Below are 27,228 nucleotides of genomic sequence, written 5' to 3' on the forward strand. Positions count from 1 at the left end.
CAAATTTGTCTGTAAGTCATAAAGGGAAAGGTCTGCACAAAGATATAGATGTTCATGAAATAAAATAGAATAAAATACACTAGTATATTATTAGCTGATAATGTATGCAGTAGGGTAATATGACAAAAGAAGTATGTATGTTTACAGAAATGTGCACCAACATTCATGCAATTTTAATGCAGAGTTCTCAAGTTTGGTCAAGCAACTGCAATACACAGTAGCTGTAAAATAAAAAATAAATCTGGTATAGTAGATCCACTTATCCCTGAGGGCTGATACCAGGATATTGTGGGACAGGATGAACCAAGTGCCAGTCGTCTTAATGTCTTCTTTCTTTCCTTTTTGTCCATCTCCTTTGCCAGATTCTAACACCTTCCAGGAAGATATTTCTCTGCAAGTACCCAATACAGTTGAGGTCAAATCACGAATTTCGTCCACATCATCTGCCTCTACAGACCTGAATAGCCTGGACACCAGTGAAGAAGGAGCTGAAACTCCTGTGGTGCAGTCAGATGAGGAAGAATTGGAGCAAGATGGGTCTGAAGAACAGGAGATCAAGAGCTAGCAAGGTTTTCCATCCATCGTGCTACAACGGACCCTGCCAGCATGAGATTATGAACATGACTGGATTGCTCTGATTCCCACTGTGTAAAACCCACAGAAACTCCCCACCCAATTGTTGTACTTGGGGAAGATTCAAGATAATCTTTCCCCCTGCAGGATGGTCAATGCATGGATAAGGCAACAGAAGAGGGAGAATAGGGTGAGGCATGGGTGCTACAGAATTAAAATAGAATTTAACTCTCCATCTTTTTACGCATATAGTAATGCTTCTGCTTCCCTCACACCAGGGCTCGGTTTGCTACAAGGCTACAAGAATTTAAAACAAAACCTTTGTGCAAACTGACAGGCTCTCTAATCCTAACACATATACACACACAAACATGAATGCAGCATGCCTTTTAATAATAGAAGATTACATTCCTTTCAAACAAGCAGCTGGGATGACATGTGTTACTGGGAAAGAAACAATGAGGCTACCTGGATAGGAAAGATGGAGAAGAAATGGCTGAAAGGTGGTGGGACTAAAACAATTTGAAAGGTTCTTGGAATGAATCAGATTTTTTATTAACTTTTTCATTTGTTTGATTTTACATCCTGATATTGTAAATAAGCGGCATGTACCACAAAGCGCAGGAAGAGCTCTGGAGGAGGGAAATGGGTCTTAAGGAAAAGCTACACAGTCAGGACAGTCTTTAGAAAAACTTCCTTTGAACCTCCATACTGAATACCTCAGTAGCAAAGTGAACTTTAATTGCTCTCCCCTAAGTTTTAAAGTAGCCCAATCATTTCTATGATGAAAATGTCTTCTCCATTTCCCCCAATCGTTCTTTTTTTATGGCTTTCAGATCTTTTTCCAAGGGAGAAGAACATTTTGTAGATTTTTCTTGGCTGTGTCTTTATATTTACCTTAGTTGCAAAATGCCTGAGAGATACTTAGGTGTGTTCTATCTTTCATTCCACAGTCATGTCTCCCACTGTCAGGCATCCCAGCCTTCAGTTATATTGGTGAAAGTCAAATCAGACAAAGACTACCAAAGAAAACTCCTTCCACAGAGCCTTTTTCAGATTAAGAAGAAGAAGTAGGTAAAAAGGTGCTGTGGAATGATGCAGATATAGATAATAGGGGGCAAAAAGAACGACAGACGGCCTCGTTATAAAATTGTCGATTATACCGATAGAATATTTGTAGCTCAAGATTGAACTGTAGGATCCTTGGTGCTCTCTGAGCTTGGTGGTTTTCTTGCAGAGACGTTTCATTACCAAACTAGGTAACTTCATCAGTGCAAAAATATTTACATTAAAAATTACTCCAAAAAATTCTGGGCATGAGGCAGATAGTATGATGCAGAAAAAGAGAAGACTCTCTTTGGGAGAAGGAAGCTTTGTTGAAATTGGAGGACAGATTTTGGCACTTAAATTTTGCTTTCCTTTTGATATATTATTATTACAAAGAACTTGCCCCCTTCATTTTATATATATATATATATATATATATATATATATATATATATATATATATATATATATATATATATATATATATATATATATATATATATATATAATTTTTATTAGCACTTTTCAAGTTATTAAAAGATAAATATAAAAATAATACAATGAGAGACCAACAAAAAAGAAAAGATAAAAGTGTAAAGAAAGCACAAATAGAAAAAAAGAAAAATATATAAAGAAGTAATCTCTTCCAATCTCCTTTAGAGCAATTACAAACTTATTGTGTCTATTTCCTCTTTAAAATTATCTTACATGATTCTCTTCCTGTATTTTTAATTCATTTTTATCCCACCTTTATATTATTTTTATAAATATTCAACACTTTTTAAACAGCAAATCCAAAAATCACTTTTTCCATTTTCAGCATAAAGTCCCTGTTCCAGTCTTTTATAAAAAAATACTTTGTTTTATCCCTGCTCAGTTTTGTCATTACCACCAATTCTGCCATCTTCACAATCCATTTCTCCATTATGGGTATGGCAGTATTTTTTCCAACTTAGGGAATATAATAGGTTAGCTGCAGTTATCATATACAAAACCTATAAAACTTTTCTAATTGGTTAACCATAAGTGCTAGTTTCATTTGAATGTTGGGCTTTAAAATTCTTTATATCGTATGCATTTCTATCCTTTTGTTTTGGTTTTCACAAGTCTGCCACGCATGGCAAAATGACCCTTCATGTTTTTCACATTTCCAACATGGGTTAGAGGTACCGTTATACAGGAGCATGTATCCCTTTACATACTGCTGAACCACTGTTTTGTAGCTAATGAGGAGTGATGCTGGAAATTTCATTTCAGCAAATCTGGAGGCCAAGAGATTCCCTGTCTCTGATATGTAATGGCCACATATGAAGGATGCATGAGATGAGTTTCAGTAAAATCTCACCACCAATATGAACCAGAGAGTTAGCTGTAGCATCACTTCATCTCTTTTCCAAAACCTTCCTACTTCCTTACTATGGAAACAATAATACTGAAAAATACATTGGTTGCAGTATCGAATTCTATAGTTTTAAGAAGTTGGTACAGCCAATTGTTTTCATATATATATATTTTTGATGTAATTGGTTTGATCCAATATAAGCTTTAGAAGTGCCCCACCTCACAGGGACATTTGGGAGGGGGGGAATCCAAGAAGGTACATGTATATAAAGTACTTTGAACATTAAATGCTTAATAGTTTCATTATCATTTTTTCATTTTAGCTATTAGGGACAATTCAAAACCCTGGATATGTTTAGTAGGCAAGTTAGTAGTTTGAAGAAAGATGATGTTCTTCAAGAAACATGCTGAAGATCCTAACAATATGCTAGATTAGGCTAAAGTGAATAATTTATGGTTAACTTGACATGGGAACCAAGAAACTTTCTTAGTAAGTTATGTGGATCAATCCACACTTCATCCGTTCAGTTGAAGGGAATTCAGGCAGCAGAATTTGTGACTCCATTGTCAATGGGGACAGTTTGTAGGGTTTTTCTCCACTGCACTGTAGGACTGAAGATACATATAATCTTCAATTTATGACCGTAATTGAGCCCAGAATTATGGTCAGAAGTCCTTGCAATCATTAAGCAGGACACCATGTGACAAGACCTGACTTTAAAATATTTTTGTGCAGGCATTACATGAACACAGCGAATGTTAAGCGAATGCTGCAGTCATTAAACCAATCCATTATACCCAATGGATGGTGTTTGCTGAAAACTGCCAGAAACCAGCAAAAACATCAAAAATTGCAGTCATGTTACCACAGGATGTGCAAAGAGCCACAAAGGTGAACAGGTTGCTAAGGACACAAAACAACATGACTTGGGGGTGGGGCAGCTATATGTAAATTCAAAATTGGGTGGTAAATATCTTTCGTGGGAGGTTCCATTGCAACTTTGAATGAACACTTAAGCAAACAGTCATAATAAACCATGCCTGAAAAATGTTACAAGTTCAGTGACATGTCAAACCGTCAACATCTTACAAAGCATTTAAGAGTAAACTAGTAGCAGATTTAGTAGCAAAACCACTGTGAGAGATGGAACTATAATATTCATCCAAAGGAGAACTTTTGTGGCTTGGGGCATATTGTTGAATTCCAATTTCCATTAGCCCCAGCCAGCATAGAGAATAAACAGCCATATAAGTCTCTGGGGGAAGAGGTTTAAGAAAACATCAAGGTGGGGACTGCATGACCCAAGCCCCACCCAAATTTTATGTGCACAAAAGAGGTGAGGCTTCAAATCTTGTAGTTGTGGCTGCCATCTTGACTACTTTTAATCCCCGTGTATAAATGCTCCTGAACAATAATGATAGCCATTGTAGTCAATAAAGATTTGGCAGTCCCCCCCAGGAGAGAATGATTATGGAATGTTTCAATATTCCTGATACTTAATTCCTCTGGGTTGTTTTTTTTTGTTGTTGTTGTTGACAACCTCACTGTGTGAAATTGCTGCCTTTGTGGACAGAGCCCTGCCTGTAGCTCTTAGTCAATTGGTTGGTTTAATCCATTAAAACATGATGACTGACTAAATAATGTCTCCGAGTTAAATCTCTGCTAAATCAAGTGATAATTGAGAAGTAACAATTGTGTCAATTATAGAAGTGTTACAGGATCAAAAGCAGGGGTGGGATTCTACCAGTTCGCACCTATTCGCTAGAACCGGTTGTTAACATTCTAAGCAGTTCAGAGAACTGGTTGTTAGAAGAAATTACTGGCCTAATCCTGTAAGGAAGGCAGGAAGGAAATATTCTGGTGTTGCTTATGGAAACTGCCTCTCCATTAACCCTTATTACATTCTTGGCAGGACTAGACTTCCTGTCTCAGGAACTTCTCTGGAGTTATTTTTCCCTTCCTTTGCTGGTACTTTGCTTGTGTGGAGTGACCATTCAAAGTTACAGTGGCACTGAAAAAAGTGACTTATGACCATTTTTCACACTTACGACTGTTGCAGAATCCCGATGATCACGAGAGGCCAGACGAGGAGATGCATGCCTCGATGTGAGTGATGTTGAGTTGGCCACACCCAGCCAGTCACATGACCACCAAGCCATGCCCACCTAGTCACATGTCCACCAAGCCATGTCCACCACCTAAGCCATGCCCACAGAACCGGTTGTTAAAAAATTTGAATCCCACCCCTGATCAAAAGCAATCTGATTTGGGGGTATTTACATGATTTGATGTATATGGCATCAAGTGAGGAACACAGTAACATATTGACCCATGGATAGGGCACTGGAAATAGGGGTGGGGAGGGAGAAAAACACGCAGAGTTCAGTTCTGTAACAAAATTTATACAACTCTGTAAACTGCCTAAAAAAACTGTCTTATTAGTTCTCAAGCCAGGTTTGTGACCACTCATAATGTTAGTTTACAGACTGGTAACCAAGGCTAAAGAACAAAATTTTATAGGTAAATTTAAAACTTTTACTGCTGAAGTCTGCGTCAGGCACTGCAGTTTTACTCCTCCAAAGATAAATCACAAAATAATTTTAAGGGTGGAGCCAGGATGAGGGGGGAACCAACCTTGACTGTTTCACAGAATCAGTTGGTTCAGGTTAATACTGTATATAATTTTAAAACAATTGTTTCCAGATCCACATGGAATGGGTGTGCGTGTGCGGTGGAGAAGGAATCGGTGCTACAGTGAATAATAGAGAGGTGTACTTGCTTGAGTTCTGAAGCATTTACTCCAAATACTTTTTCAAGTGTGTACAGTGCTACTAGGAAAAGAGATCCCTCTCATTACCAGTGGCAATTTGTAAGGACATTAATGTAATTAATTAAGGTAAGGACATTTTCCCCCAATAACAATGTGTCTTCTGGTACCTTAAATGAATGTCATGCCTTGCCATCTGCTCTGAAAAAGAACAGGTGTTCTTTTTTGTGTGGCATCCATTCATGTCCTTGAAAAATCTTCCAAAATCATTGCTTTATTCTTACAATTTCTTCCCTCTTCTTCTATGGTTTATTAGGGCTAGAAACCTGAGGCTGCAAAAATCCAGACAACTGCTATATGGCAGCAAAGAGATAAAGACAGTTTCAATTCTCTGCTGCCATCTTGTGGTCATCTGGATATTTTTAACCTTAGACTTGGGTTTACACATTGAACCTCACCTTACCATAATCTGCTCAGTGAATCCACTTTTCTGAGCCTGCATGATACACTGAACCAGGGGTGGGATTCTACCAGTTTGGACCAGTTCAGGAAAACCGGATGTTATGTTTTCATCTGGTTCACCGAACCAGTATTTCAACTGACCGGCTGGCCCCACGCAATGCAGGTAAGTGCAGGGTCCACGTGGAGGGTCTGGGAGAGGGGAAAATGGGCCTTCCGGAAGTCTGGAAATGGGACTGTTTCCGACTTCCAGGGGGGTTCCAGAGCCCAGGGGAGGCCATTTTTGCCCTCCCAGAGGCCCGGGGGAGGCCTCTGGACCCTTGGGAAGGTGAAAAATGGCTCTCCCACAAGTTCTGGTAGGCCATGCCCACCCAGCAACTGGGCAGCAAACCAATTGCTGGGATTTTTGAATCCCACCCCTCCACTGAACCATTAACTGATTGCATATACACATTCACATAAGCCATTAGATTAGTCCAAACTGGAGGATGCAGAGGTAGTATTCAGTAGGTTTTGACCAGTTCTGCAGAACTGGTAGTGGAAATTTTGAGTAGTTTGGAGAACCGGCAAATATCACCTCTGACGGGAGATTTTATAGTATCCTTCCCCTGCCACGCCCACCAAGCCATGCCCACAGAACCAGTAGTAAAAAAAAATTGAATCCGCCCACTGGGATTTTGTGGCTCACAGACCTTAGAAAACTGACATAGGAAGCCACTGGCCTCAAAAAAATATTCAGATTGCCCATAAACTGTAAGTTGGTTTAAACCAGAACAGTGGTGCCTAGTATAAAAGAGAATATAAAACACTCCTCGAAAGAATAGAATAAGCTCAAGAGGAAAACAAAGTGCAATGTATAAATAACCTTGGGCTGGCTCAATTCCTGGGGTTCTCTGTATTTGCCTGGCATCTGTACTGAGTCAACACATCAGCCAGCTTTTTGTGACTCCAGTTGCAGCTTCTAGCACTAAAACTTCCGTCCAGGTGCAAATGACTCATAGACTCTCTTTCCCCCACCCCACCCCCCTTGCAAGTGCAGCTCTAGTCATTGTTTTTGAGAGAAAGGTTGAATAGAGAGGGAGGGACTGAAAGGGGGAAGATTTGGAGAGGAACAGGTGGGTGGGGAGAAAGTCCAGAAAAAGAGATCTGGCAGCCACAAACTTCCCCGCTTCCCGGTAAGGAAAAAGTCCAGTGAAATAATGCAAGTGTTTTGAAAGGTCAACAGCTGAACTGCAGTCAGAAAATAATTCTTAATAGCTTTGCAGAGGAAAATGTCATTAACATTAATCATATCTGATCATCTAGTCTAAAGCTTTTACAGAAAAGCAATGAAAAATCTGGGAGTGGAATGTAAACAAGTAAAATGCATTAAAGTACACAAGATATAATTTGTGACAATTCCATTAAGTAACTGGCCAGTTTTGTTAAAGGCCAGCTAAGGTTTAACATTAAGTGAATGAAGTTCCTTCCTCTTGAACAGATATGTGAAGACCCTTATAGCAATAGCACTTAAACTTATATACCGCTTCATAGTGTTTTACAGCCCTCTCTAAGCAGTTTACAGAGTCAGCATTTTGACCCCAACAATGTGGGTCCTCATTTTACCAACCTTGCAAGGATGGAAGGCTGGGTCAACCTTGAGCCGGTGAGGATTGACCCCACCCCCCCGGCAGTCAGCAGAATTAGCCTGCAATACTGCATCCTGGCCACTGAGCCACCAGAGCTCTTATAAAACTCGACTTCTTCCACTTCCCTCTGTATAATCATTAATAGATTAAAATTATGCCTATTTTCTTTTGCAGCTAGCAGTTCTATAGGGATACGAGAGGTCTAGGAACATAAATATAAATAAATAAAAGAAATCATACAGCTGAGTTCACACACTGAGCTAAGGCATGGCTTGCTTAACCTTGCTATACTATAGACGGTACAACTGACACCAGATATTTCCACCAGATGCTAACCCATAAATCATGGTTTTCAAACTACACTGTAGTGTACAGGCTCAATCAGCACACAAGGCCACAATCAAACAATCATGTTACACTAAGCTGTCATCATGCATACTTAATAGGCACAAAATTCAGAAGAGGCCAACCAAGAGGCTCAGGGTGAAGGAGTCATTTTATCTGCTGTGATCTTGAAAAAAACATGTATTTCTGCCAGCAACTGTTTCCATTGGAAGAAATGTATCACAAGGTGCCAATTACAACATACATCTTGCTTTCTGAAGGTAGTGACAGAAAAGCATCTGGTGAATTCCTTATTACATGCCATGTAAATATTAAAACATTTTAAAATATTCTCAGACAATTACTCAGAAGTAAGCACACAATTTAAAGGGTTGACCTGATTCTTCCTTCCTTTCTGCAATAAATCACACTTTATCAACTTTGCTTTCTAAAAGTCCCACGTATAGAAAAATGAAGCTGAGAAAATTGGCCAGCGCTTTATGAGGGTGACTGACATCTTTATATTATCCCTTTTTTGTTGTTTTAATTACTGTATTGTTACTCTTATCACATCCTACGAGATCCAGTTCAGTGGTAAGAAAAGTAAGATCCTGCACTTAGGCAGGAAAAACCAAATGTATGGATATAGAATAGGAGGTACAGCCTCAGTAGTAGTAAATGTGAAAAAGATCTAGGTGTCCTGGTGAATAAACAGATAACAGATAATCAGAGTTGGAAGGGACCTTGTGGGTCATCTAATCCAACCCCCTGCCCAAGCTGGAGACCCTACACCATTTCTGACAGATAGGAGTCCAATTTCTTCTTGAAAGTCTCAAGTGATGGCGCTCCCACAAACTAACTATTGATTGTTCTCACTGTCAGAAAGTTTCTCCTTATTTCCAGGTTAAATCTCTCCTCGTTCAGTTTCCATCCATTATTAATAAATAAATAAGTTTCCTGACAGTAAGAATGATTAATCAGCGGAACTGCTTGTCTCCCTGCATTGTGGATGAAAGGATTTTCAAGAAAAGATTGCACAACCATTTCTCTGGGATGGAATAAGAATTCCTGCCCTGGGCCAAGGTCCCTTCTAGCCCTAAAATTCTATTATTTTTATCACTGTATTATTTTATATTGTGTATTTTTATTTGGTAAATGCTCAAAAGTCTTTGGGGATCATGTGGTGTATCAATCAATCATTTCCCACATGAAACTCTAGTAATCAATGTACACCAATCTTTAACCTGATATCATCACATGCTTGTTGTCTGAGCCTCAAAATGCTACTCTGAATAGGGATGACAGAGAAACTTCAATAACATAACAAGCTCAGTAATCATTCCTCCCGAAGCCCTTGTAAGACAAAATCACTGTTATAAGGAATGTGGCTCTGAAGCACAAAACATGTCACCCTCCTACCATAACCCAATGTGGGCAAACTACAATGTTCATATGACTTGCTAAAACACAATTAAACAAGCCACCTTACGGTATAGCACAGAAGTGTCAAACTCAAGGCCTACGGGCCAGATCCAAGCTCCATTTTCACTGGCAGAGTGCTCAAACCACCATAGTGCCTACGATGTGAGTGACATCAAGCTGGCCATGCCCCCTGGCCACGCCCCCCCAAGGTCAAACACAACCCCGATACAGCCCTCAATGAAATAGAGTTTGACACCCCTAGTGTAGCACAATATGCCATCCAGGTGAGTCAAACAAAGTCTACAAAGACCCAAGGGACCACTAGATGGCAACAGATGTGGAAGCTCTATTGGAGCCTAAAAAGATTAAAAAGAGCACAGCTACCTTTGCAGGATGGACCTCTGCAAAACAATGAGCTGTAGTCTCAAAAGATAGTGATTGCCCTCTGCTGGAAAAATATTTCCTCACTATCTTAAAATCTGAAATACTTGTCGAGAGGCTGTCTTTAATATAACTTTAACTTCTGCAAACTGTAATACAGCTGTAGTTTAATGTCTATGAACTCTTTAGTAGAACTAGAGAGAAAAATCGGGAAAAGGAAGATTTACAAATTATAGATTTAATTTCATGACTTTGTTAACCTTAAGTTTAAATATATTTTTTTTAGCTTTTTCTGTAATAATTCATTCATATGCATATACAATTTTGTTTAAAAAATTTCATTGCCTTTTTTCTGTTCAGCAATGACCAATGACTGTACCATATTTTTTTTAGAAATATCACTTCAAATAGCACAGATTCGAGTAATAGGACCCTTCTATTCCATGGAATTCATTAACTTCACAAATCGAGACCTCACTGATTGGTTCAATGATCGGATTGTCTAGTGTTAATTCCTGCTTAACTGAGTGTTGATTGCTTGATAGGATGTGCTCTGATCTTTTCAATTTTCTTCCTAGATTATTTTAATTCTTCAGCCAGAGAAATTGTTCTGTTTTACTGGTATGTTTTCATGTCCTTTTGCAATAGCCAACTGGTCCTAATGCACGTCAATCAGCTTAGCATCTTTTGAGTTCTTCTGGATTCATTTCTTCTATTTTTGCCCAGCGAATAACATTCCATGTTTTCTTTGATTTCCTAAGCCTGCAACTTACTAAATTGCAGATGTACCTTCTTAGATTTAGCCCCCCACTCTTGCCTCCACCCATTTTCACAATTCTGCATGCCTACATTTAAACTGCTCGGCAAGTCAAGGCAAGTGTTACCTTTCCATCCATCTAGATCTCTGAAAGCAATCTGGCCAAGCCCAAATTCCTATCCATTAATTCCTATCCAAGCCCAACTTCCTATTCATTAATTCTTGTTAGCATTGAAGCACCTGAATAAAGAAGTGCTTTCAGTTTGCTCCCTCCGTCCCCAAACAATAATTGTGCAATACAAAGAGGATCCATAAAAAGCTCTTTGTAATCATATTTCTTCAACAGAGCCAATGCTAGATAGCTGCATGGATATTGTTTTCCGGATCCTATTCTCTCAAGTGGTAATGTTTAAAGAACTACATTTTCATATGCCCACGCTACACAGGAGTTTGTGATTATAAATTGCTACATTTGTCTGTGCTTAGAGGGGTATTTAACCATAGAAATGTTTAAAATCTATTACTATATTTTAAAAATCAAGATAAAACATGTGTTTTTTGCTATTGTGTTTAACTATCTTTCTGTATATGCCAGTGCTTTTGCTTATATAGAATGATATCACAATATTCAAACTCTTCCTGGATTTTTTCATCTCAACTCGTGGTGGCTTTACTGACCAGCCCATATAATTTGCGCAGCTGCAAAATGGAAGTGGTTTAACTATTTTTCCAAATTCTTAGTCCGGCACAAAAGGAGTTCTCCCATCCCAAATATTAAGCAGGTTCTTCCCTGCTTAGATGTTTCATGATAAACATGAAGATAACTTATATTGCAATATGCAAGACTGACTAGGCACTGCTACATGCTATGAGTGAAATTTGGAGCAGCAGTTCTCCAACATTTTAGCATCAGGACCCTTTGGCATTCTTAGAAATTTGAGGACCAGAAATCGATTTTGTTAGGGATAACATTGTTTACCCTAACTGTTTTGGGTAAAAATAATAAATAAGGTATCATGGTTTGTTAGTTAAAGTGTGTGTAACTTTAACTGCAGGAATGTAATTAAGGGTGTGGTTGTAAAAGCACTATATAAGAAGCGAGGCAAATGCAGCTCGCTCTCTCTGGCTTGAAGATCCCTAATTACTGGATGGATTGATGACTGCGTTCTTGTAGGAGTGTTGATTTTTCTCAACGGAGAGAAGATAAAGTTTGGACTGATTTATTGTAAGTGTACTGACATTGGCTATTCAACATGGACTTTGCAAATAGAGTATCCCCGACAAGACTTGACTGAAATTGATATATGACTAATGGACCGTTATATTTGACTATGCTATAATTCTTAAATGGAATAAACAATATTTTTGATAGCACAAGCGTATCTGTATTTTTACTGCGTGTTAACTAGAAAACTTATCTCACACATTTACCTGTCTTCCTATCTGACTTCGCTGCACGTTCTGTTTAGTTTGTTTTCCTTAACACCCGTTGGGGAATCCAGGCTGCGTTCTTGTAGGAGTGTTGATTTTTCTTTACACCCGTTGGGGAATCCAGGCTTAACAGATTTCATTTACCCTAATTGGGACTGGCAACTCCATCCCTAAGCAAAGTCATCATTAAGTAAAATATCAGGCGACTGCCACACTTAGTGACTGCAGCTCTGCTAGTTCCATTGATGTAATTAAGCAACTCATCAGGAAATTTTAAAATAAAAAAAATCATGGGAACACGTTGCCTGACCTCTTGCCAGCTTCCCCATTAAGTCTGCTTGCTCAAAGCCGCTGGGACAGTTGCAAATGGCAATGATATTACTGCAAGATGCTGCAATGATAGTAAAATGTGTGACAGTTGCCAAGTGCCTGAAATGTGATCACAGTGGGGATACTGAAATAGTTGTGAGAGGATTGGTCATAAATCACTATTTTTCAGTACCGTCAGAAGTTCAAATAATCACTATTTGATTATAATGAATGGTCATTAAGTGAGGATTACTTGAATGTGGGTTATAGCTGTCAATATTTACTGATCAGAAATTAAAACAACTTTTTAAAATATTTTTTATTTCACTTCCCTGACCCCCTGAATGGATCTTGAAAACCTGCAGACACACTTGAAAACTGATGATTTACAGCAAAGTTTTCCCCAAGATCCTCGTAACAGTTTGCAAAATCAAAATTATTTGCCATATATTGAAGATATTTCCAAAAATGTAAAAGAATGTCACTCTTAAGTTATTTTTGTTAAAAACAGGGTTTTATGAAAAATATTTTACATCTTAATATCCAATGGATTTAAATTCTTCAATAATTCGACAAATTTTCTACGAGTGCATCCTTTTGATTTTTTAATATAGTAAATGTTGATAAATGTTGATAAAAGTTCTTTTGGGATCCTCCATAATTTTTAAAAGTGGGAAGAAACAAGGATTTAGAGCATTTTGAGAGTTATCCTCTCCTCTGCGGACTCGGAATATAAGAAAAAAAACATAGGAGACACATCGCTCTATCATCTTGTCTCTATGTTATCGCAAGAAGAGTTCCTATTGGCTTCAGGGAGAAGGGAGGGGCGGAGTTGCCGAGGCTCGCCGGCTGTCCGTTGACCAGCTAGAGGTGGGCAGAGGCGGAGCTTCGTCTTCCTTGGCGCGGCGAGAATGGAGGTGGCCGTCTCGCTGCTGGGCCTCCTGCTTTGGGCCTCGGGGTCGGCGGAGAGCGCCGCCGAGCCCCCTCGGGACTCCCTGCGGGAAGAGTTGGTGCTCAGTCCGCTACCTTCCGGCGATGTGGCCGCCACGTTCCAATTCCGCACCCGCTGGGACTCGGACCTGCAGCGTGGTGGCGGTAAGAGAAGGACCTGCCGCGGGGAGCCCGGGTGGTGGCAGAGCCCGTCCGGGAAGGAGTGGGGTGGGGTGGGGGGACGACAGGGCAGGTGCCTGCGCGCACCTGGGTAGGTCTGTGCATTCTGGCACCCGATATGTAGTTTTCCTGCCCTTGGGAACCCTCGCTTGTAGAATAGGAGTAGAGTAGAGTAGAATTCTTTATTGGCCAAGTGTGATGGGACACACAAGGAATTTGTCTTGGTGCAAATCCTCTCAGTGTACATAAAAGAAAAGATACATTCATCAAGAGTCAAGAATCATCAGGCACCACACTTAATAATAGTCATAGGGTACAATGAGCAATCAAATTATACTAGGAAACAGTCAATATAAATCGTAAGGATATAAGCAACGAGGTTACAGTTATACAGTCACAAGTTGGGAGGGGATGGGTGATAAGGAGTGATGAGAAGATTAATAGTAATAGTAGTGCAGACTTTGTAAATAGTTGGATAGTGTTGAGGGAATTATGTAGGAACCGGGGGCAGCTTGCCTCTTGGCTTCTTTCGAAAGGGGTTTTAAGAAAAGCCTCCGTGCTCTTCCAAACATAGAATAACAGAGTTGGAAGGGACCTTGGAGGTCATCTAGTCCAACCCCCTGCTCGAGCAGGAGAGTCTATTCCAACTATTATTAGCCTCTACTTAGGATCAAACTCACAAGCCTCCTGATTGTGAGGCTCCACTCTCGAAAATCCCCCACGGAGGAGCAGATGGATTTTAATGTGCTTTATTGATCCTGGTAATTTATTGATCCTGGTAATTATTGTAATGTTTCAAAATAGCAGAGAGCTTCCCATTTCCCTGCAGTAGGCTGACTTCTTGTTGTTAACTGGTGGATTCTACCTAAAAAAACCAAAACTTCTCCAATTGGGCACCTTTCCCACTCCTTTAGGTTTGGGAGATAGTTTCTGGAGTTGTGTGGTTGCAACACTCTGGGGGATGCAGGGTGACAGAAGGGGCTAGACTATCTATTTAATAGTCTGAATAATAAGCAGCCATTGCTTTAACTCAGGGGTCCCCAAACTTGGCAACTTTAAGACTTACGGACTTCAAGTCCCAGAATTCTCCAGCCAACTATAGCTGAAGTCTACAAGTCTTAAAGTTGCCAAGTTTGGAGATCTCTAACTGGAGGATAAATGCCGCTAAGATGTGTTTTTTTTTTTTCAAAAGGCAACTGAACTTTCTTTGTTTATCCTTGAAGACGTTTTTGCTTCTCATCCAATAAGCTTCTTCGGGTTTTGGATGAGAAGAGAGACGTCTTCAAGGAAAAACAAAGAGAGTCCAATTGCCTTTTGAAAAAAAACAACACCTTTGGGACAACCTTGGATGCTGAGAATCTCCATAGACATTTGGGGAGGGGCAGATAAAAGGTGGGGCAGATAGGAGTGGGAGAGAAGGGATGCTATTCTCACTTTGCTTTCCCATTCCGTCTCCATTTTCTCCCAGTCTCCCATTATCGGCTGTTCCCTAAGGCTCTGGGCCAGCTTATTTCCAAATATTCAGTGCGCGAGTTACACCTCTCCCTCACTCAGGGCTTCTGGCGGACACGGAGCTGGGGACAGCCCTACTTGCAAGCTCCTGCAGGCGCAGAACTTTGGGTCTGGTTCCAGGACACTGTCTCAGAGTAAGTCGGTTCACAGTCTCCATTAGTTTATGTATTTATTTGATTTACTTACATCCTGGCTAGGATGCCTCCAACTGATTCTTTTTTTCTCAATAGAAAGCCTGTGAAGTAGGCTGGGCTAAAAGAAAGTTTCAGTAAATCTAGTGAGTTACTGAACCTGGGTTTCATGGATCCTTTAGCCCAGGGTTGTCAAACTTGCATTGTCACAACATTGTTAAGTATTGCGACTTTTCCCTCTTTGCTATACCAGGCACGGGTGTGGCCAGCACATGATGCATCCAGCCAGTGAGTGGGCTGCAAGTTTGACAGCCCTGCCTTAACTACTTACCCTACATAGGCTATGACAAGGGCAAATATGTAAAAGTGATGTCAGCCTTCCCTTTTTGCTTGGTTACTTGTATTTGTTTACTTATTTAAATGCTGGTACAGAAGTTGTGATTTCCATAGGTCTTAAGTCAATGGGAGCCTCCAGAAGGGCTATGGCAGTTGTTTCACAGTTTATAGATGTGCCTGATTGGCTTCTGTCAGTCTGACCATACAGTACAGAGACTGGATGGTGGGAAATATAATGTAATACATTTCAGAGAGCTGGGAAAGGCTTGAGCTGATCATCCATTATTCATGCCCACATCATATGTAGACATGAACTGCACATATATTAAACCATAATCTGAATTTGGGTTTTTTTTGGCTTATACTGTTGTAACTTGGATGAATCCATCATGGAAGGGTTTTTCAGGTTTATATATGATGGTTGATAATTTAGCAGTGGTATCATGTGCTGATATCTTTTCTACTTTTTTCCACTAATGGTATCTCCAATCCACTTGTGCATATGGGTGAGAAAAAATAATCAGATATTATAATTGGCTGCTGAGGGCATGACAACCCTATAAAAGGCTTCATGTGACTGCAGTCCCAGGAACAGCTCTCGTTTTTGCAGATGCTGTGAGAGAGGAGGAAAAAAGAAATTCTTATTCTTTAAATGTTTTAGCAAATACATATTTTAAATTTCAGATAACTCCTTCACAAACATAAGGCTTACTCTATGTTTTCCTTTCTTAGTGTTGACAAAGCTTGGAATGATCTTAGTAACATCCTCTCAGGAATATTCTGTGCCTCTTTGAACTTCATTGATTCCACCAACACAATCATACCAACGGCATCCTTCAAACCCCTGGGGCTGGTGAATGGTGAGTTTATATGTATTTATTCATCCTATTTATTATTACATTTATTATTTATTTATTCATCCCTTATCTATGTAAAGGGTCTTATAAAACAAATTCTATAGGTGTTCACCAAAGACAGTTAAAATTTAAGAATAACATAACAATAGTTTAACAAAAAGTGCTATTTAAAAATATGGGTACTTGGATAATTGGGGAAAAATCATTAAAGGTCCTATGATTATGGCAATTGACAATATAGAACATTGATATTCTTTAAAATGACATGCAGCAAAAATGAATGGAACTAATAATGGTTAAAAAGCCAAAAATAACAAAAAGGGTTTTAACAGTTTTTTCAAACCTCATTGAAAGCACTATTCAGCCTCCCCAGGAAGAGTTCTCAATTGAGTTACCGTAGTTGAGGCAATTCCATTTTTCTTCAAACATTTTACAAAACATATGTTGCTTGTTCAACAGTAGTTTCTCTTTTTCTCTCTCTACATCTTAATTCCCCAGGATTGATCTGAGGCATACAAGAAGTACAAGAAATCCAGTTAATCAGCATCATAACCCATTTATTATATGCTACTATATATAGGATAATATATAATAAAAGGGGGATATGCATATGTCCATAAACCTTCTTACCCAGGTTTTCCCTGCTTGGGGCTTCTGAGTGTGCTGGACTTTTAATTCCCATAATCCCTAGCAAAATCCAGGTTGAGGAAGATTCTAATCTTTGACTCCCTCATTCAGTAACAGATCATCGTTTCCTACGATATGCTGTCTTGCCCCGTGAAGTTGTATGCACTGAAAATCTCACACCCTGGAAGAAGCTGTTGCCTTGCAGCTCAAAGGTGAGACGTGTGTTAGCTGCAGTAGTTGAGCCTTAAAGCAGCAGCATGTCCTTTGACCCCTGGAATTCTTTCACTCTTGTAAACATTACTTGGATATCTGCAACATCGCTTCAGGGGTTTTGTCTCTTTTTTGATGGGTATGTGTAACTTGGACTTGTACCATAGCATTATATGTACATACACTAGTTGCATAGTTCCTAAACTTATTTTGGATTCTGCAGAAAAAAAAGGCTTCTTTTTATTTTCCAGGCTGGCCTGGCTGTTCTGCTGAAGGCTGAGCGACTGTTCCACAGCAGTTACCACTCCCAGGCAGTGCATATCCGTCCCATCTGCAGGGTGGGTTTTTGGATGTTTGGTTCATCTGTCATCTGAAAGAGTCGAGGACAGAATGCCCAAGACTGATAATACTGAACCTATTATAGTCTTGGTTCCCTAATTAAGTGAAAGATGATCCTCTTAAAAATTGAATGTAAAGAAATGGGTAGATCAGTCCATGTTTAATTATTTCGGCATTCTATTACCACTATGATCAATCTAATATCTTTGAAAATCACAACCCTGCTTCAATTGTGATCCACAGCAGTTGGTATTTAGTGGCAGTTACCTCTAACACCAGAGGTAAAATATAACCTTCATAAGCAGAAATGACTGATAAGCCTAATGTCAATTATATGGCAATTCCTTTTTAAATCTCCAAGTTGGTGGTCATTGCTGTATTTGCATCCTTCGGTTATATTATGGGATTTACTATGAGCTAGAATTTGCTTTAATCTGACCTGAATCTTCCATTATCAGCTTTATTGACTGAGGAATCTTTGGAATTCTCTGAGCTTTGGTGTTTGCTTGCAAACATTTCATTACCTGACTAAGTAACAATATCAATGCCATACATTGACTGACTCAGTGATCCAAAGCTTTGCCTCAGCTATTAAGTTGGGTTTTCTTATTTTTATATTTGTTTTGGTGGTGTGCTAATAAGAGTTTATTAGACCACACAAATATCAGGAGTAAAGTGTTGGCTACCACAATGATGACTGTTTTCTAACAGGCAAAGATACCACCGAGTGATATGTGCCCACATTTAAATCCAGGCTGAATAAAAGACTGGTTCTGAAAAATTAAAAATGGCAATGAGCAAGTTGAGCAAAAAAATCCACGCAGTTATATTGGGGCTCTTAAGAACAAAATAAGGAAGTTATCCATGTATATCTTTATGTTGGGTAGGAAATCTTATTTATACGTCTTAGGATTTCCCGTGTGTAAAATTTGTTTTGCTGGCGTAATTATAATTCTCAGGGCAGATTACTCTAGAAATTTTGGGAAGAATGTTGAGATTACTATACTTTTTAACACATCGACTTTTTAAAATGTGGGTGTTTTTGTCTCCCTTTGCCTTTTTCTTTCAGGACAAATCTTGTCTGAGCTTATCTTGGGAACTCAGGCAAATCCTCACTGTTGTCTTTGATAGTTTTGCCAGTGCCCAAGGAAAGAAAGGTAACTCAGGCTACTGTCTCTGTGTTGGTACTGCTGGCCTGGATTCATCTCTTAGTTGATCTTGTGTCATTTTTCTCTTCAGATTGGTCGCTCTTAAAAATTTTCTCTCGTACTCTCACTGAAGCCTGTCCTCTGGCATCTCAAAGCAAGGTTTATGTTGATATATCCAGCAAAACCAAGGTACTTTTTTTTTGTCAACCATGTTTGAATATAGATGTAATGTTAATATGCTGAGCACCGTTTTTTTTTAATTTATATAAGACTAGAAAAAACAGGAATTGGGAGGGAGAAAAAGACTTGTTTTGTTGAGGCTTTCTAGACTTTTGAGTGGTTCCTTTAGGTCAGGTGTCTTTAAACTTATCAACTTTAAGCTTGTGGACTTCAACTCCCAGAATTCCTCCTCCTGTCATGTTAGCTCGGGAATTCTGGGAGTTGAAGTCCACAAGTCTTAAACTTGCCAAGTTTTAAGGCCGTTGCTTTAGGTAAAATAGATGCTTTAATCTGGAGGGTGTGGATTGCTTAATGTAATTTGAAAATACATCTAACCAAATTTTGGTAATATGATCTGCAGTATCTGCATCAAAATAATGGCTGGAGCGGAGGCACAACAGGTTGCCCTCTTTAGCACAAGATTCCCAGCTTTATATTTCCATAGTGTAATCATCTCCTGAAATGGGCTTTAGACTGAGCTCTAGTTGGGTGAAAAAATCCTGATGGAAGCTTCCCATGTAAATGGACTGAGTGGGTATCAGGTGTGCTCAAGGAATTTGGCTTTTTGCAGTTGAAATGCTTGATACCTTCAATAGTAAAATCTGATTGTTAGTAAGGCAGTGTCATGTAAAAAAAATACTGTCATTTTTAGTTTTTATAGATTGCTTTTTATAGTTTTGGTAGTGTGTAGGAGGTCCCTTACTTGGTCTAGGTATCTTGGTTTTGGTTTTGCTACTTTACTGTATCTAAATTGTGTTTTTTTTTTAACTAGGTGATCTTGCTTCTGTAGTTTATATGTAAAGATTTATAATTACAGGTTCCATTAAACATTCTAATGTTTTAATTGACTTTTAAAATAGTTATTACATGCTCTATTGAAGAATTATTATTCTCATAGACATACCCATTCAGTGTATAGAAAGAGTACCTGTGATTTGCTGTGCTTGCTTTTCAGTTGTCATGTTTCCATGTGCTGCTTAGAAGAGTGTTTCAATGGAAGAATTTCCAATGAACTGGGGAACTTGGGCAGTTGTGATTCTGAATGCACAGAGAGACTGCCTCAACAACTTGTGTCTAGTTGCCTTTATAAACATAAGTTGCTCTAGAATTTTACATAAGGAAGGAGATGTTGAGCATGTTTTCGCTAGCTGTGGTATGAGGATGTCATATGTTGGCACAAAGCAAATGAGTGTGCTTATATTCTCAGGCGCAAGAGCTCCTGGATGTTTCCCCAACTCCTTTATCTGTCTATGAAGCATCAGTCCAGGGAGACAGGAGAACTTATGCAGTCTATGACCTTCTCAATCCAACACTCTTCAACACATCTCGCAACCTCAATGTGCTGTTGAAATGGAAACGGCCTCAGGATAATTGTGAGTGATCAGTGATTTCCTGCTTCCCCATGCTATTTTAATGGTATAAAGCAGGGGTGTCCAACCTTGGCAACTTTAAGACTTGTGGAATTCTGGGAGTTGAAGTCCACAAGTCTTAAAGTTGCCAAGGTTGGACACCCCTGGTATAAAGGATACCATTGCACTGTGCCAGTTAAATCTGCTAACTAGGACTAATACTTAATTAGTCCTCACACACTCCCATGACCTAATACTTTAGAGCTGAATTTCATCCATGTGTATTTCAAAATATTATTTATTTTGAAATAGGACAGCAGTACAAAATCCAGTAGTATTCCCAACCATCCAGGAGAAATGTCTTTAAAGAGACAGTACAAAAACTCTAGAAATTCAGAGAAGTGTTTATTGTCCTCTCTTACAAAAGTGTCTAAATCATCAAGCAGTGATTTGGTCACATCTTATATAAAGTAGGAAACAATAGTCCTTGCTCCCAATTGGCAAACAATGGGGAAATCCTATGTAAGTAAGGAAATTGAGTTTTTATTTTGAGGTATTGCTTTAGGTGTATTTCATTTGATCCAGATGCTAAAGTTGAGTTTCTAATTCATCTCATTTGTTTTCTTCAGTGGGCCTGGCAGTACCGGTGCTCCATGCTCAGCGCTATGTGAGTGGTTATGGTCTCCAAACAGGAGAAATCAGCACTCTTGTGTATAACACACATCCGTATCGAGCTTTCCCTGTGCTTCTGTTAGAGACTGTGCCCTGGTACCTACGGCTCTACATTCATACCTTGACCATTCTTACTAAAGGAAAGGAAAATAAACCAAGTAAGATCGAAATTCTCTCTAATACATTCTTCTTCTAATCCTTTTCTTTCTAGAAAGAGAAATCCTTTGGAAGAGAACAGTGGAAATGCAGAATTGTTGCTCCGTTTATCTTTTGCTCCACAACCAATTTGTATCCATGGTACTTAGATCTAGAGGATTGCCCAAGATTACCATCCACCTTTAGGGCTGATTGTTACAATTTTCAGAATGTTGGAAATCTTAGTTTATACAGCTGATTGTGAGCTCTGGACTTGAAATCCACACTTATCAGTGAAGCAAAGAGAGTAATATGCAGAGCCAATATTTGGGTTTTACTTTCTAAGCCCCAGTTTAGCAATCTGTGCGTGTAACTATTCCATTACATGTTTATTTGCATTTAGCCATAAATTTCTGATTTATAAGCCCAGAACAAGGAATTAGGATGTGTAAATTTATTTATTCCAATTGTATCAAAACTGCTGAACAGGCAGGAAGCCCCATAGCAAGATTAGAGGCAAAGTTATTTATTAAAATATTTATGGCATACCTCAGTGAAGAGATGATGTACAACATTGTTACATACAGAAAAAGACAAAATGCAATGTACAATTATTAAATACCTCAGTATATAATTAAAGAACCATATAAGTGTCCAATTTAATTGCCCTAATAGTCAAATATTGGTGTTCTGACAGGGTTATTTTATTAAGAGTCTGGCTGGCACATTTTGTTCCAGATATAGCTTGTACCAGATACAGTAACTGTCCTGGTAAGATTGAAAGTGATGCATGAGCTGAAGGCCTTTCCTGATCACAACTTTCGCTGTTTAAACAAGAAGCTCCCAGCTGATAAACCACCTCCTTCACTCAGCAGTATTCGCAGGATCAATGTTCCTGCATTGCACTGATATTTTGATGACAAACAACTTCATCTTGTTAGATTTAATCCAAATTATTTTCATTTGATTCAGATCATAGCATTCAGGCATTGATTCAGAATTTTGGCAGCATCTGCAATGCAGCATAAAGTGGCAATATATAACTGAGTGACATTAGCCTTTTGGTAATGCCTTGCTCCAAATTGCTGAATGGCATCCCCCAAGCAGTTTCATGTAGATAATAAACAATGGGGGAGAGCAGCAAGTTCTGATGCAGTCCACGTTGGCATTCATAAGAGCTTGAGAGTTGCAACCTCGTGTCTACTGACTGGAACCACTGATTGAGGTGGGCTTGGAAATTGTTGTAATGCTGTGCCCACAACTCCCAATGACCCAGAAGGATACTATACCATGGTTAATGGAATTTTTAAAAATCTAAAAATAATACATGGATGAAATAATTCATGGCTAGTAACACAGTAGAAGATACCCATTTTGGCAACTACAGTAATTTTCTATAGAACGTGATTGCTTTGGGTTTGACTTGTATTGATTTCATCAGTATCTTTATACATTTTCTTAGGACTATTAACATATCATTTTTTAAAGAATTAAAAATAATAAATTGCCTGCAGAATTAAAAATAATAAATTGCCTGCTACTTTGGAAATAAACCCCATTGTATTCTGTTTGGCTTTTTAGCCAGCCAGTCCTATGCTAGATTTGTTTTTTTGTTTTCCCCCCACAAATGAATTAAGATGTTTAATCAGAATCCCAAAGATTCTGATTGCATTCCAAAGGGTTAAAGTGGAGCAGTGTGATCTGCTCTGCAGAGAGGTGCTGTGGAGATCATCTGGGCCTTAGCAAGAACATTCTTCAGTATATTTATATGAACCTCGTGGAAGGATTTTGTTTATCTGAAATGCTAATTATATTTCTTTGTTATTAGGTTATATACATTATCAGCCAGCACAGGACCGAAAGCGTCCCCATCTCCTGGAAATGTTGATTCAGTTGCCAGCAAACTCAGTCACCAAGATCAACATCCAGTTTGAGAGAGCTTTGCTCAAGTGGACCGAATACACACCTGACCCCAACCATGGCTTTTATGTGAGGTAAGCGGGGACAGTCCTCAGCCAAAGAGTTGTCTGTGCTCCCATCCCTTTGAATCCTTGTCTGCTTGTCTTCCTGAAGGGGCTTATAACCTTAATTTTCTTTTTTTTTTCCCTCTGGATTTTAGCCCATCTGTCTTAAGTGCCCTAGTACCAAGCACCATTGCCATAAAAGAGGAAGATGAAGCTGTAAAACCACTTTTTGCTTCACTGTGAGTCCCTAAACCTTGGCAAATGAAGGAGGGTGGAAAATGGGAAATGCATAGAGTTGATATTGCTGCTTTGTGTAGTGCTATTGAACATGGGAAGCTGCTTATACCAGCTTTCATTGTTTGGCCATTGAGTCATTATCTGTTCCATTCTCCCCAAGATATTTCTTGCATATTCTTGCCAGCTCCATTTTGTAGACTAGACCAGGGAAGCTAAAACTACTTTTATTGAGATTGGCTATAACAACAAAACCTTGCAACCTTGTGATTACAATCACAAGAAGTGAATAGTACCACTCTATACTGCACTAGGTAAGGCCACACTTGGAATACTGTGCCCATTTCTTGTCACCATGACACAAGAGATGCTGAGGTCCTAGAAAGAGTGCAGGGAAGAGCAACAAGGATGGTAAGAGAAAAGCAACAAAGATCATGTGGAGGCTAAACCATATGGTGAACGGCTAAGGGAACTAGGTATGTCTAGCCTAACAAAGAGAAGGCTTAGTGGGGGAAGGCTTAGCCATCTTCAAATATTTGAAGGGGTTTCCTTGGGAAGAAGGGGGTCAATTTATTCTCCATACATAGCACCTAAGGATAGGAGAAGCAATGGATGGAAGTTTTATCAGAGGAAGATCCAACCTTGAATTAAGGAGAAATTTTCCGATAGTGGAAAAAAATGATCAGTGGAACAGCTTACCTCCTGAAATTGTGGGTGATCCATTGCTGAAGGTTTTCAAGAAAAGATTGGATAACCATTTGTCCAGGAAGAAATCAGGATCTGGGGTTTGGACTAGAAGACCTCCAAGGTCCCGTCCAATCCTATGATTCTATTGACTTCCAAAGACGGTAACTATGACTGCAAAGATTGTCATTTGTAAGCATTGCAGCCATGCTTTACAACTGCATTGCTTAGCAATGGAAATTCCAGTTCCAATCGTCATTGTAAGTCAAAAATTATCTTTATGGAGCATTTTGGATTGGATAAGGCTGACAGCAATAGTTTGCAGTTTCTTAAACACTGATTATCTTTTCCTCATTGCCTGGTATTCTAACTGGGATCACCAGCACTTGAATTTGGAAGCCGCCTGATACAATAGTGCATGTGATCTGTCACTTGAGTATTTGCTGCTGAAGGAAGATCATACTTGCAGGAGTCATTATCTTATGTGGAATATGATGCTCAAAATATGTTGTATTCATATGTGATCTTAGTTGTATTCATATCAATCCTATTTGAATGCTAATATCATATGAAGTAAATGTCCAATTCCTGAATGAAGCCTCATCCTAAATATTCATAGTAGTTTGTGCATGCTAAAGCACTGGACACAGCTAAAAAAAACTAAGGTCTTTTGACAGATAAGTTATATATCTTTAATCTTCCTCAGCCAATGGTGCTGTCTACCTCACCATAGCAGATCTCAGAAGCTATGGGATCTTACTGGGTTGAACATGGCTGGAGGACCACCTGTGAATTCCAGGATTACTGGATTCTAGGGTAACAAAATTGAAATGCATTTTGGAGGAAGGCAGTGGTTTATCAGCTCTATAATCTGCAAAGAAAATTGCACTCGTCATTGGAAGTAGGGCTTGACTCAAAAATATCTTTATCTTCACCTCTGATTTTAAACTGCTGATTTTTTTTTTATTTCCCAGATTTCCTTCCTTTGATGGCTCCAGCTACTTTGTACGTCTCTACACTGAACCCCTACTGGTGAATCTGCCAACACCAGATTTTAGCATGCCATATAATGTGATCTGCCTGACTTGCACTGTGGTAGCTGTGTGTTATGGCTCCTTTTACAATCTTCTGACCAGAACATTCCATGTGGAAGAACCTAAGAAGGGAGGCCTAGCCAAGCGACTAGCAAACATAATTCGTAAAATAAGAGGTGTACCTCTTCTCTGAGGACAGCTGGTGCATGTACTTCTGAAAGCTTTAGGAACTCTCCAGCCAAGAAATGAAGGCCAACTTGTGAGAAGGTAGATGGTTGAAGCAGGGTACCTTTTGCAAGACTTTATTTATTTTCTTGTTACGGATTATTTTTCATGGTTGTTGGATAGCTTCCTTCATTGCTGATCTCAGGACTGTAAATAAAAATGCCCAGGGGATAAGCTTACTCTTTTGAAGATGTTTACATTATCTGAAAAGGCAACTTCAAATAAGACAGAATTGCTCTTGAATTTTTATCTCCCTGGTTTTGGTAAAGTAGAACCACTCTTTATCTCATTAGCTAATTTACTTCAATTGTCCTATATACATACTGAGCTTGCACCTTTTAATTGCGATGTGCAACTTAACTGAAGGCAGAATTTTTTGAGAGCAATGCATCAACACTGTGATGGTGGATGTAAGAGAGAAGAAACATAAAATATTAAATATATAGATTTGTGCTTGAGGGCATTCTGCATAACTATTTAAGTTTGGCAAATTGCTATTTTAGAGGAAAAAACAATTTGAAGCACACTGATGCAATTGTCACTGGAGAATGCAGCTTCTAGAAATCTCCATAACAGTTTGTGACTTAGAGCATGAGCTACCTGGACAAAGAATACTCTAAAACAGAAAAAACCATGGTGCTGGCTAATGATACCCACAGGATTTAGATTAAGATGATAATCTAAATTGGGAAATGAATGCTGTTTGTATGCAAACACAAATAGTTTAAAAAGGTTTCAATATATAATTGACAAGTGGTATTAAGGTCTTCATAAAGATCATATTAATCAGTCTTCCATGTACCATACTGCCTGATAGCCAAGCAAAAATTTCACCTGAGTGAACCCATCAAAATCATGCAAGATAAAGAAATTGGTCAATAAGTTTTCATTAGAAAATGAAAAGTTTTCATTTAGAAAACTTATCAGTTTTTATCCCATGTTCACTAATCCAATCTGAAGGATACTGTTATTTTGGTTGATGTTGTAAAGCTAAGGAGAATAAGATTTGGATAGTACTTGGATAAGAGAAAGCCAGGGAATACCTAGTCTGTAAATTAGACAGAAGTTGAAAAAGCATTCAGGAAAAAGGCAGTGGAAAGCACTTGCAGTATTGTCAAGAAAGCTACAAGTATGTACAGTGGTGATAGTTTGTGAATAGCTAAAATGATTCTGATTAAAGATGCAACACCCAAAACAGTGCACGGTCTCATCTTTATTGAACTCTGAGTTAAATATTGTTCATTATTAATGTCCAGAAGCTGAGGGGGTCTGTAGAGAGAAAGAAGCTCACGCTAAATCTGAGTGCTATGGGTTCTAAGGCCTCCCAGATATGGGAGACTTTCTCACATGATCCAACACACAATGGACATGCTCCAGGTCCTTTCAATTAAGCAACATCATTTGATAGGATCAAGAGACACATCATCTCTGGCATGATGCCTTCCCTGTGGAATAGTATACACCTGTGATCCAGATGGCCTACATCTTGCCAGTCTTTTGTGAAGCACTTCCACTGGGGTGCTGGACAAGGATAGTAAGTCTTTAAGGGATGATTAGGCAAGATACACGAGTGACCTCAGAGGCAATGTGCTTTTAGGCTGCTTTGTTTGATACTGTTTGCTGTTTTGATCAGATATTAGCTGCCTAGAGCTCCAATTCTAGTTGGATAGCCATCTGAATTGAATCTACAAATAAATATTGTAAAATCCAAATGTGACCTTTGGTCCAGAAAAAAAATTAAATCTGTTCAAAACCACATTTCGATTTGCATTCAGATTTTTTTATTTCCAAAACAATCTATACCTGAAAGGCAAATTACTAGCCATGGCCTGCTCTTAATGAGTTTCAAAGAAAGTTCATTACTATTATCAACAATGGATCTACTTTCTATGTTCTATAATCTAACCACATGAATTTACATATTTAACACCATATAAAAAGTTGCTATTACCTTGTTACAAAGGTAATTCACTGGAACATTAACTTATTCTATTTGCTGATC

At 38.9% G+C, this 27,228-nt stretch overlaps 2 protein-coding genes across 4 annotated transcripts in view; both read left to right on the plus strand.

Moving 5' to 3' along the window:
* The window catches only part of DBNDD2 (dysbindin domain containing 2), a 30,593-nt gene extending 27,329 nt beyond the window's left edge, over nt 1-3,264 (plus strand). Inside the window, exon 4 of one of the 2 annotated variants that reach the window (XM_026665039.2) lies at nt 363-3,264. In XM_026665039.2, the coding sequence (XP_026520824.1) occupies nt 363-565 (203 nt within the window). In that variant the 3' untranslated portion in view covers nt 566-3,264. The remainder of the gene's footprint in view (nt 1-362) is intronic. The other variant, XM_087959357.1, reaches the window with a different exon arrangement.
* A 10,047-nt stretch (nt 3,265-13,311) lies between these two features.
* Nucleotides 13,312-26,421, plus strand: PIGT (phosphatidylinositol glycan anchor biosynthesis class T). Of its 2 annotated transcripts, none has more exons than XM_026665040.2 (12): nt 13,312-13,535; nt 15,019-15,196; nt 16,262-16,389; nt 17,125-17,225; nt 17,475-17,561; nt 18,632-18,719; nt 18,802-18,899; nt 20,137-20,302; nt 20,908-21,108; nt 22,914-23,079; nt 23,205-23,288; nt 24,942-26,421. In XM_026665040.2, exons 1-12 carry the CDS (start codon nt 13,352-13,354, stop codon nt 25,192-25,194), a joined length of 1,734 nt encoding a protein of 577 aa, XP_026520825.1. In that variant the 5' UTR covers nt 13,312-13,351; the 3' UTR covers nt 25,195-26,421. The 2 variants fall into 2 exon arrangements, with proteins under 2 accessions (XP_026520825.1, XP_026520826.1); XM_026665041.2 differs by having other exon boundaries at nt 13,331-13,535; nt 15,105-15,196.
* Nucleotides 26,422-27,228: the final 807 nt, after the last annotated feature.

This window comes from Notechis scutatus, chromosome 3, assembly GCF_049901735.1.
Source record: "Notechis scutatus isolate UNSWTSFEM ecotype Mainland chromosome 3, rNotScu1.2, whole genome shotgun sequence".
Classification (NCBI taxonomy): Eukaryota; Metazoa; Chordata; class Lepidosauria; order Squamata; family Elapidae; genus Notechis; species Notechis scutatus.

Bases quoted from the DNA above. Each gene is read 5' to 3' on its own strand.
- PIGT (XM_026665040.2), top strand. From the start codon at position 13,352: ATGGAGGTGGCCGTCTCGCTGCTGGGCCTCCTGCTTTGGGCCTCGGGG. The intron at 18,720-18,801 runs GTAACTCAGGCT...TTTTCTCTTCAG, and splicing joins CAGTGCCCAAGGAAAGAAAG to ATTGGTCGCTCTTAAAAATT. The intron at 23,289-24,941 runs GTGAGTCCCTAA...TTTATTTCCCAG, and splicing joins AAACCACTTTTTGCTTCACT to ATTTCCTTCCTTTGATGGCT.